This window comes from Melopsittacus undulatus, chromosome Z (assembly GCF_012275295.1).
Source record: "Melopsittacus undulatus isolate bMelUnd1 chromosome Z, bMelUnd1.mat.Z, whole genome shotgun sequence".
Classification (NCBI taxonomy): Eukaryota; Metazoa; Chordata; class Aves; order Psittaciformes; family Psittaculidae; genus Melopsittacus; species Melopsittacus undulatus.
Window position 1 is genome coordinate 13,676,061 of NC_047557.1, and position 12,474 is coordinate 13,688,534.

The 12,474-nt window shown below is 36.1% G+C and overlaps 1 protein-coding gene across 1 annotated transcript in view; it reads left to right on the plus strand.

Annotated features, from left to right (window-relative positions):
* The window catches only part of WDR70 (WD repeat domain 70), a 104,889-nt gene that overhangs the window by 72,421 nt on the left and 19,994 nt on the right, over positions 1-12,474 (plus strand). The window contains exons 12-13 of the mRNA XM_013129784.3: positions 1,975-2,059; positions 3,021-3,159. Coding sequence (XP_012985238.2) covers positions 1,975-2,059; positions 3,021-3,159 — 224 coding nt within the window. The remainder of the gene's footprint in view (positions 1-1,974; positions 2,060-3,020; positions 3,160-12,474) is intronic.

Consider the following 12,474-nt stretch of genomic DNA (forward strand, 5'->3'; position numbering starts at 1 on the left):
TTCAACTTCAAAAGCAAATTAGATTCAAGAACCAGTATAGTATTTGCCATGTGGATAATTATAATTAGACAAAAAATGGGCAAATTCTTAATGGTAATAGGAGTTTCACAGTGTTGGCCAAGTCATTCTACTAGCAATTCTGCCTTTCCAAGTATTAAATCACCTATTTCTGCACAGTGCAAAACAGTGTTGATTTGAAATCAAGCACAACTTTTTTGAGTCCTTCCAGAATATTCTGATATTTTAAACCAGCAGATTACATTATCTTGTTAGCAGAAGAGCTATAGCTGAACATCTGCCTGCAACTCTCCTGCTAAAGCCTGGCAGGACTGCAGCTTAAAGATCATGTCAAGGCTCATTCCACTAGGAGCAGAGCAGCCTTGGCTGCTAGCCTCAGATCTGTCCCTAACCAGGAGATTTGCAGAGGGGCCAAATGGTATCCTTTGCATACATTTGTAAAGTGCTGGTGCTTCAGATACAACATCTCATGGATAAGTGTTTTTTTGTTGGGAGTGGAAGGGAAAAGAGAGGGTTCGTATTACAAGACCAAATGCTTTGAAGTGCTTGGGATGGAGTCTGTTGGGAAACAATAAGAAAACAGATATTCCCAAAATAAAGACTCAACATTTTTCTTTCTTTACCATTTTTCTTGTCATTTTTTAGCTTCCTAATGAACAGAAATATACCCTGCTCTAGACAACATTCATTTAAGTTGTCCACTGCTTAAAAATATTTTGTAGTAAGGAGTTATCCTAGTCTTAGATATAAACATCCATGATGCGCAAGGACACGCACTGCTGCTTTCCCTGCAAAGGGTACTGCTAGCATTGATTCCTTTTGTTGCAGCATGTTACTTATTTTATTTTTATTTAACATTTTTTTCTAAGGCTCTTGGTTTATGCTTTGAAAAGAAGTAGATCTGTGGATTACCTATCACTTGTCTTCCTTTCCTCCGACCTTGGGAAGATTTTGTAACTTTTTGTCTAAAGTTAATCTCTGGCTTTTCTTAAAGAGAATTGTTGTTTGAAAGTCATTCTTTTCACCCTTGAAAGTCCTGAGGCACTGATGTCTAATGCAAGGAGATGTCTAGGTGCCTGAGTGATGTGCTTCAAAGATCAAATTCTGTAGCTCGTCTCATGCTGGAAATACATATCTCAAAGGGATGATCAGCAGAGATGTAGATCTCTCTGAGAATAACTAATAACTTGGTCACCCCCACCCCGTTCTCACTTTGTTTATATGTCGTAACTTTTCAAAAAGGAATAAACAGCCTGACATTTACTGGGCTAAGTCAGACCATGTTTATCAAATACAGACAAGAATTGCTATACATGTAACCACAGTTCTGGCTTTTATGGCCAAAGGTGGTTTAGAGAGGTGTGAAAAGGTTTCATTACAGCAGGTGTGGTTTCGCTTGCTTTCCTTCTTCCTGATTGTCAAGGATTTATGACAGATTCCAGGGCCTGTTCTCCATACTGAGATTGCAGTTTTTTGCTGTTTGACTGATAAAGAAGGGGGAAGACTTCATGTGCCTTCTGTTCTTCCTGATAATTTCTTTTCATGGCAGGTAGAAACCAGACACTTGTTTAGTTTTTGATCGTGACCATCCATGATACTATTTTAATTTCTTTGGTATCTTAAAGGTTAAATTTATTCCAGTTAGCAATGCTCACAAACCGAATAAATTGGTTTTTAAGAATTCTGATACCACAATGGATAATTCTTTGTGGCAGTGATTGTCATCATGGAGTTGAGTCCTTGAAAAGTTTTTGATCTACTGGAGCAGCAGGTGGAACTTCTCATTCTTGCACTACCATAGTCCTTTAGGGACAAAAAACTTCCAAACTACCCCCATTTTGACTGCTGCTCTTGTGTCATTCTGTTCTTGTTGTGTCTGAATTGGAAGATGGAGTTTACTGCATATCTAAATTCTTGATTTTTTTTCTTGCTAACCATGTCCCCTTTGTTTTACAGGAGATAATACTTTAAAGTTATGGGATATCAGACAGTTAAAAAAACCTCTTAATTCAGCAGAAAGACTACCCAGCTTCTTTCCAATGTAAGTACTTTATAACAGGTAGTAGAAAGAGCGGTATTTGTGCTGAATGGGAGGGGGCCTGCTGGAGTTCTGTACAAAACCCACTGCATAGGGAGGACTGTACAGTGATGATTCTTGGCTATTTTAAGGCTTCATGCTTGTTATATGCTTGTTTCATGCCATTTTTCAGTCTCATGTGTTTTGTTGTAGAATCATGTGACATGATCATATGTCTTATGCTTAACGAGATTAGCAACTTTTCAGGAGGAGGCCAGTTCATTGCCTGATGTTTGTGTAATGAGATATAGAAGTAATCCTCATTCTTATTTGGTCTACGATTAATAAAATTATCTGGCTTGAAAAGTAGACATAACATAAAGGTGCATGGCATGAATTCATGGCATGAATTATAATGTTTGAAGTGCTGACGACTCTGTTCTTTGGTACTAAAATACTAAACTGTACTGCATAGTGCTAAGAATGGTATTTAATATTTTCGTTGGTATTACCTGCATGTCTGTAGCTGTAGCACAGCCAAATCCAACTCTAAGGGCAATTTATACATTTGAAATAAGAAAGGCAGGTCATGGGTAGCACAGCCTTCACTGCAGTTTGTAGCATAGAGGAAAAGTAAGCAGACTTTCTGATGAGTACCAGCTTTGAAAATACTCGTTTTGGGGTTGTTTTTTTTCATATTGAAAAGTTTTAAAGAGTTTTGAGAGGTGGGGAATTTTATTGGGAAGAAGATTTTTACTGAATCTGCCTGTTTTGCACATTCTGTGCACAGCAGAAATTGCACATGTGAACTGTACATGTACTGTCTGAAAACTATAGTAACAGATGACAGCTGACGAGGGTTTTTTTAAAACTATTTTGAAAGGATTAACAAATAGAAAGGATTATTTTTAAGGAGTGCAATTTATATAGAAGTTTCCTATACATTCGTTATGATTCACCCAGTATATTTTGTTTTCTTCAACAGGACAGATTGTTGTTTCAGCCCAGATGATAAAATACTTGTCACAGGCACCTCTGTTAAGAGAGGTGGTGGAAGTGGGAAGCTTTGCTTCTTTTCCCGGGAAACATTGCAGAAGTTATATGAGATAGAAGTTACAGATGCGGTATGTATTTTTGGGTTTTTTTTTTGTCTACTATTTAGAATATGAATGAAATCAATGAAACCATATGCTTTTTTCCCATTGCACAGGTAATGACTGACTAACACTACTGTAATTTTTCTACCCCATAATCAAGAGGTGGAGATAGAGTTGCCTGATTAGGCAATTTTCTTCAACTTTGGAAAAAAAAAAACAGACCCCCAAAAAATCAAACCAAAATCTTAAGAAAAACACTAGGAGGTTTCATGGCAGAAGGAATATGACACAAAAAAATGCCATTTCCACCAGAAACATAAAAATGTAAAATTGCAAGTCTCTAATACAAAAGAGTGTGTATGGCTTGAACTGGCTACCTCTTCCTTTGCGCAGCAGGGAAAAGCTTAATATCATAGTTGAAGAAAGTCTTTTTGCTGTAGTGTTGCGCACAAGTGCGCTTACAAGGGTATGACAAGCTGATGTAGGAGAAGTTTAAGCAGAATTGCATTGCTTATCCATGACAATGTATGCTTGAGTCCCATTAGTTGTTGCACCCTGTCAGATAGCAACTTTTTGTTGCTTTATTTCAGGATCTTGTTTTCTCATTCTGGCCTTTTCTTAACCAGTCTAACAGTCTCTCCAAGTACAGTGGACCCAAACAGCTTTATGCTGGAAATCATTTACACAGAATTTGAATTTGTATTTATCTTTCCTTTCATATTCCATTTTCTTTTCTAATTCACCCTAAAGCAGAATCTGCTTACAGATCAATTTGTTCTATCCATCATTTCAGTTGAGCAAACTGAAAATGCAGAATGCATGTCAAAGCGGAAAGCTTGTGTTTCTTATGGATAGGATAAAAAAAACAACTGTTTTTATTGTAAGCATACATTCTAAGTACAGTTTTTATACAGCATTGGAAATTGTATTTTAAGAATTTAAAGATTTTTTTGCAAACATAGTATAAATTCAACTCTAAAATTTTCTTCTGTAGAACATACCAAATAACAACTTAAAACGATTTCTAATGGATTTTTATTTTCTGATACAAGTATTATAAGCAAGTATTTGTACAGATGCTTCAGTATCCCCTCTGAAACTTCATGACAGAGAAGAAGAAAATATCTATATAAAAGTGAAAAAGGTAGATTGTTGTAGGAGTTTTTCTGTCCTTGAGCACAGGAAGCAAAACAGCTTAATAATTCCATTCGCAATTAGTTTGAAAACCTTAGAACGGAGTGTCAGGATGTGGTCATATTGGTGTCTTTATTTGGTTGTGGTAAGTCAGTAACAGTGCATGGAAACATCACCTGTTGCAGTTTGAAAACTGCAAGAGTGAGGAGCTTGTCAGTGGTGGATCCTGTAGCTCCAAAAGAAGTAAATGAGAATTATTGCTGACCAACCTACCTTTTTTGTGCTCAAAGGAAATATAATTTTCATTTGCTTTATTTCCCAGAAAAATATTTCTTTAATTCTCTGAAATAAAGGAATCATTTACCTCTTGTTGTGGCAGATAATTCTAAAGGAAGATCCAGAAAAAAACATTGTTTTGCTGACAGTTTCTCTCAGAATTCAGGAGTAAATTCCTGCTCATTCTTCTTCAAAATGCAAAAGAGCTATGAAACTGAGAGCCAACAGTAGGAAATGGTTGGAAAAACAAAAGTAGGGGTCAATAAGCAAGTTCACTGGGGCCACTCACGTAGTAAAATTTTAAGTATGTGTACAAATCTCAGCAGGTTCATAATTTTATATAGGTGTTGATATTTATATAGTTCTTTTTAAGACTGCAGTAAATTACTTTTGTCTGTATAGTTTTAGTGCTGCTGTTTTTCTTCATTTATAATTATTAAAGTTTCATTCTCCTGCTTTGAATATAATGGATCAAATGAAAATAATGGGAATAATAGCTTAAGAGTCATAGAATCATAGGAAAGGAAAAATCATAGGAAAAATCATTGGAAAGGACCTTAAGATCATCTAGTTCCAACCCCCCTGCTGTGGGCAGGGACACCTCACACTAAACCATACCACCCAAGGCTTCATCCAACCTGACCTTGAACACTGCCAGGGATGGAGCAATCACAACCTCCCTGGACAACCCATTCCAGGGCCTTACCACCCTTATAGTAAAGAATTTTTTCCTTATATCCAATCTAAACCTCTGCTGTTTAAGTTTCAACCCGTTACCCCTTACCCTGTCACTGCAGTCCCTAATGAATAGTCTCTCACCAGCATCCTCATAGGCGCCCTTCAAATACTGGAAGGCTGCTCTGAGGTCTCCACGCTGCCTTCTCTTCTCCAGGCTGAACAGACCCAACTTTCTCAGACTTAGAAATGCTGATCATATAATTTTCAGCACTAGTAGTATCTCTACAATAGTCTATCTAGCTTTCAGCTTCAACGCTACATGTTGAAGAAAAACAGTTAAGCATATCAACAGTAATCTAAAAGAAGAAAAATTACTATAAGTGGTGTTATAAAATAAGTGTAGCATGTTCTTTCATGATCTTACTATTGTTTATATCTTTCAGTTTCTCCATTGTTGTTCTTTTCTTGTTCTCAAATTGTAGTGTTTGATGAAATGTAAACACATAAATACATGTTGAAAAGAAATTAATTTTCAAGAAGCAATCCTCTGTAGTTTTTCAAGCAATACATGCTGTTTGTTGGGGAGATCATTGGCCTGTAAATTGGTAGATTAATATAGTGTGTGTAGTTTATCAAAGTATTATTTCAGCAGGGTAGTAATTACTTGCTTTCTACAGGTTACTTTCCTAGTTTCCATTTTTCCTTATAGTCTCTCGAAACCACAGCATTTAATGTCATTAAAGATAAACACATAATGTGGTCTAAGATGTCAGTTTGGCCTTTGCAACTAGGTATCATACTTTTTTAACTTTTGTATGTTATGTAATGCTTAAATATGTAATCTCTTTTTTTGGGGGGGGGGGGGAAGTTAGGCATAGCATAGATGAAGTTGCACTATGACAATCTGTATATTAAAAACACAAATACACCAATATCTGTCTCTGCAAAGAGCTTGATCTGCTCTCATTCCTCATGAAAATAATTACAGTGATTTTAGTTGGATTTAGTCCAACTTGTTTAAGAAAAATGGCATCATTATTTATTTCAAGTCTAAAAAGAAAATAATAAGTCTTTTTGTAGGCAGTTGCATAACATTTTAATGGCAGAACATACCTAATCAGAATAAAAGAAAATCTACTATGAAGAGAGAACATAAAGTGTTAATGTGTTACTTTTCTAATTTCATGAGGATTTTTTAAAGGAAATGCTGGTAAGCTGAGAAAATTGAAAAACAATAAAGAGCAGCAAACATTATCTTAACCCTCCTAGGTAAATAGCCAGTGCAGCTGGCCTGTAAATGAACCTGGAGGGTAATGGGAAAATATTTAATGGGAATGTTTGACCAAAGCTGTGTCTGGCATTCCTTTCCATCATACCACACAAACCTTTTTTCACCTTTTCTTTCAAGTTTTCATGGGAAAAACCATTACTGCTTCAGAGCTGCTGGAGTGAAACCTTGAAACCTTTACTAATGGACTAAAAGTCTGATTAGTCTCTGCTGCTGTGGCTGAGTATAAAATATTAATTTGCTTTTATTCGTTTTTATTTGTTTTGGAGAAAAACTAAGTAAATGTCAGAAGTGGTGCAGACCTTGGGCTCTGTGTCTGGTCAGGAGTAGTGTCCCTTCAGGAGGAGGAGTGAACAGGGCAAATATACAATGAATACACAATGATACTTTTCTAACTACCATCTGTGACTTGGAGGTATCTTAATGCAGTCATAGGAATTGGGCAAATATACAATGAATACACAATGATACTTTTCTAACTACCATCTATGTCTTGGAGATATCTTAATGCAGACATAGGAATTTAAAAATTAATAGTATTAATGGATTTTTCTTCCATGAGTTTATCAAGGACTGAAATACCCATGTAGCAGGTCACTGGCAGGGTCATTTACTTATTGCAGATTAGATCAAAATTTAGGAGAGGGAGATCCTCCTCTCCCACTCTCATAAGGAAGTTGATTCCCTACAGGCAGTACTTCAGCCTTAACTCTGGCTCAGTGTGTACAGGTGTCGTTGGACATCATGAAGGCTCTGTACTGTGACCATAATTATGTATGCTAAACTGTACAGAGCAGCTCTTTTTAACATGAACCAAAACCTTATTATGCGTTTGTAGTTTTTTCGTAGTTTTTCTGTCCGTTTCTTCTATCTTGGCAATATTATCTGTGAACAGTTCTTGTTCTTTTGCTTTCACCACAAATATCCACAAGAAAATATATTAAAATTTCTCACTTTGAGCATTTCAGGCTTATTTTATGTGAAAGATTTATAATTGCGTACAAAATGCTTCTTTGGTCCATTAAGTGGATGAGGGACTTAGACAGATGTCAGGAAATATAACTGACAGAAGAGGGGTACATACAAAGTGTGCACACAGAAACTCAAAGGCCACTTCCCTTTCCTTTTCTCAGGTAGTATGAGAGGAAGAAAGACCTGTAGGTGCTTTGGGATGAGGTTTCATCTTTTGCGACATCAGTAGCTCCACTCTCTGGAATAAAAGGGAGATTTCATTACCAGATGCAAGTCAGGGAGGGTTAATTCCTAGTTCTTCTTTTGGTTATGCAAGTTCAAGATCTTCATGAGAACCGATTATAAATACCTAATGTATGGGAAACTGAGTTGGGTACACAACATTTTCTCCAGTGTCAAATTAATTGAAAATAGCTGTGGATAGCCACTTGAATGACTTTCATGTCAATCGTTAGTTTGGCTGGGTCAGACAGATCACCCAGTAGTTATTAAGTCACAATTGATTTTGGCAGCTGCAGAGCAGTTGTCTTTCCCCCATAGAAAGGAGTAGTAATACACCCATTACTGCCAAGCAAGAGTGGGCACTGAGAAAGTAAAAAATAAAAATCCAGAAGCAGTACAATTGCAGATACTGTTATTTTAAAATGGAAATGTAAGTGATAATTTAATCTAAAAATGTGCAATTTTTATATTACATACATTATCAAATGAGATGTGCAAGTTTTCAAAATAGCATTCAGATTTTTGTACACATGCAACAATCCAATAGCATATATATGTTGGGTTTGGGGGAGGATTCTTCAATATTTTCTTAGTTTCTCAAATAAAAGCAGAAGTTAAATTATTAAATACATCTGAAAATACCTCTAAGGGATGTTTCAAGAAGGTCTTCTGAGACAAGCTATAAATAAAGCTGCTTTTTAGATTAAAGAATGAAAAGGAAAGAAGGAATAAGGAATATGAAACTTCCAGCATCCTTTATGCACAGTTGATGTAAGATTGCAGTATTTCTTTTGTTGACCTCAAAACGGTATAATTTACTATTTATAAGGTGCAGTAATATAATAAAGGGCTTTTCCACTGTGGCCCATTTCACTAAGATTTAGAGCTTTTGAATTTAAGAGAAATAAATTTGTTTAACTTCTGGAAGAGATCATCATGCCGCCTTTTTTTTTTTTTTCTAGCAATTTAGTTTGATAGGAAAATCCAAATTTTCAACAAGGAAGTAAGTGCAGTACTTAAGATTCGCATTTTTTGTGCTCATTAAAGAAAAAAGGTAATCTAGCATAAAATGTGAATCACACATCACAGGGAATGTGTTTTCTAGTGCAGCAACATGTCAGTTTTTATTCTCTGCTTTCATGTATGTAGAGATAATTTGGTCCTTCCCTTTGTATATCCTGTAGCACCATGTACTTTGTTTTAGGGGAGCTGTCACTAGAGGTTTAAGCTGTCTGAGAGAAATAAGCTGTGCAGGTTTCCTCACTGCAAGAGGGAGCGAGGGGTGTGTGTGAAGATTGTCTGCCTTAGTTATGTGAAATACTGTGATGAATGTGTGGCTGCAGTTTTAACAGAGCAGGTGCTTAAAAATTCCTTACCTTGCAATTACTACAAAAAAAAGTTTCTTCTGTTCACAAACAAAAAGTGTGGTTCAAAGGCTCAGTTCAAGTCTAAGAACTATAGCGAGTGTATAGCTACATCTACATATACTAGTTTATATCTAGTTTATAGTTGTGCCTTGAAATATGATGCAGCATTGTTATCCTTGTGTTCAATACTGCTTTAAATTATTGGCCTCTGAAAATGTTATTAGAATTTTTCTTGTTTCTACATAGAAAATATTAAATTTTAAAGATTTCTAGTCCTTTTCCTGTTGAATGTTTCCACACATTTTCTAAGTCATGCTTCACAAGCAAAAAACATTAGTGTTGTTTCCCCTACTACTGTATTCTCGTGAGCATTTTAAATCTAATGATAGCAGGTCACTGCATTCTCGATATTCCCTAACCTCCCACCTTATTTATTGTAGTTGGCTCTTTTCCTTGGAAGAGCTCCAGGGGAATCTCAAACCTGAAGATTCTTGCAATTGGGTTTTAAAGTAGTTTTTTAATACAATATTATTATATTTTTATTGTGTTAGGAGCATTTTTTTTCTCCCTTTTTATCATAGCATGCATAGTATCAAAATGAGTGTTAGCCATTCTTTTTTTCAGAAGAAGAAATAAGGTAGAATACTGGTAGCATTTGTTGTTCAGCTTGGCAGACATTTATAAATGGCATAGTTCCCTGTCTCTCTTGGTGGGTGCATCCAGGAGGCAGACCAGCCTATCCTAGATAGAGCAACATGGCAAGCCAAGTTGTTGACTTTTTTGTCACCAGTGTGCCCTAAGTCACCAGCAGAGATTACAGAGGGTGCAGTGGGAATTAATGTCGTCTCTAGGTAGCATTATCTTCCTATTATTCTTAAGGCAGAAAACTTCTATTGTCCTTGTAGGGGAGCAGACAGTTAATGTAGCTGATATTCATACAGATCTTCTGCAAAGAAGTAAATATGACTGTAGAGGAAGGAGAGACCTATCTTATGTAAAAGCCTTTCCTTAGTATGCTAACTTTATAGGTCAATTCTACTTTACATTCTCCATGTCAACCGTTATTATTAATTAACCTCGATTATTACGTAGAAATAGTGGTAATTCAGCAGGTAAAAATGTCATTAGCTTCAGAATTTAATATTGAGTTTCTGATTTGGTTTAGTTTTTTAAAAATTTCCCTTTAAGTTGCAGTTCCATAAATTGGAGAGAAAATATCTCTCTACATTTGGGAGAAAATGTGCTGAAACATTTGGCTGCAATATAAAGTATGATGGCATCAGAGGGAGGAATAATTGTTTCCTTTGAAGCTTTGAGATCTTTGAGACAGGGAGGCATCATTCTGCTGCCTTTAGGCTGAAATGCTTATGGGCTTTTCCTGCAGCCCAGCATCATGAGATTTCTTGTCTATTTTGAAGCATTTTCCTCTTTTAACAAGTAATGTGTGCAATTCTTGCTAGAGTGTATTTTATAAGCAGTTTGCAGAGAAGTTTTCAGTCCATGACAAATGTGGGCCACTTCAAACATGTTGTGAAGATTTGTATGAGAACTAGATTTGTATCCCCTGTACAGTTGTCTAAGTATCTAAGGTTTCTAAACAGTTCCACATGTTCATTATAAAATGGAAAAGGTTGAAAGCCACTGCTTTAATATCTTTCCTAATTACAGTTGTTTAAAAATGGCAGTAGCCAAATAGGGATGGGTAACAATTGTGATAGTGAGAAGCCTTCTAGTTGTTAGCATCCAAATATTTTAATATTTTATTTAATGACATACAAGTTCTTTGAACTAATTGTACTAATTTTCTGAAATAACTTCTTCCCTTCTCTGATGGGAAGACATATCACTAAAGTCAGATGGACTTAATGTTGTGTGAGTTCCAGCACTATGGAAGATTAAGCCAGAAGGACACACTGAGATTTGGTATCTTGCTCCACCACAAGCTTGAAATTGCTTACCCCTCTTAAATATAATGTAATATATCTATAAGCTTAGGTAATCAGTAATGTTAATTTGAAAGGTAATTGCTGACAAAACAAACAAAAAACAGACAAAAAATGCAAACTAATAAACAGTTAGGTTTCCTTAACCTTAATTATGTTTTAAGCTCCTAGTATTTTAAAAAAGCTGCATTGCAGAAGTAGTTCTTCACCGTGAATATGTAGGGGTTTTACAGAAGAAAGGACAGTGCTAAATCAACAAGTTGCACTCAAATTTGCACTGATTTTGACAGATTTTTTTTTTTTTTGCTTTTATTTTTCTGGCTATGTTGGAATGTGTGAGAATTACAGTTAAAATACATATTCAGTTCAATGAGAAAAGCTCCATTTGGCCACTGCTGTGGTGACCTGTCCTTACAGAGTTTACAGCCACGGTCAGAATGTCATTATACACGATTGCTATCTCCCTGCTGACATGCCACTTATGTGGCTGTCTGGACAGCCAAATGCAGCAAATCTGAGCTGTGCTGTTCAAACAGAACTCATCACATACCGTCATGGCCACTGAAGCACAGCTTGCACATGGGGAAGAGGGAAGGTTTATTTAAGTTTTTCTTAACAAAAAATATTTTCTTAAAGCAGCAGCCCTTGTTGTCACTTTTGTATTGTATAGCTTCAAGACAGACTCTGAAGGAATTGTTTGTTAGACTGTAAATTAGCAAAGGGGTAAGCAGTAAGGGCCAGCATAGGCTGGCTGATTTATCCCTATTTGGCTTTTTGGTATTTCCAAAGCTAGACCTGATCTTTCAACATAAGATTCTAGAGATTTGTTGGCTAGTTTTAGAAGTTTGTATCTGCTGTATTCTTTGTACACTAGGAGTATTTAATTTGGCTTCCAGGATCTTTTATCCTTGATCTGTGGAGTTTTGTGTATGTAGTACAATTGCTATAATATAGGTCCTCGTTAGTTTTTTGTTTTTCTTATATAGTTATTTTGGCCACTGTAGGCTTCGGGTATTCACCTGACCAAATATAGATGTCTACTGCTTATCCAGTCATCCTGTGCTCCTTTTCTAATCAACAGAGAAAAATAAACACATCTGAACTGATGTTATCTTATTCTAAAATAGGTATCTAGAATAGGGTAGATGAAGGCCACTGTAAAATTCTTGTTTCTCTCTGTTAGCTATAAAGGGAGGTGAAAGTTTGTAGGCTTTTGAAGGGTAGACCTGTAAAGATTAGAAGTGTAGACATTGGAAGTTTTGTGAGGTAAGTTCCACCTAGTATCTTTACTTCCCTCCAGTGGTGTTTGTTTTGTCCTGCTAAAGCACTAGAATGTTTCAGGTCTTGTGCTCTGACCTTGTTAATAGCAAAGGAGGGGACGATGGATTACTTCTGCACTCATTTCTATTGATACAAGGATTTTAACTGTAGGCAGCTTACAGAAGAGCCTGTCACTCTATGA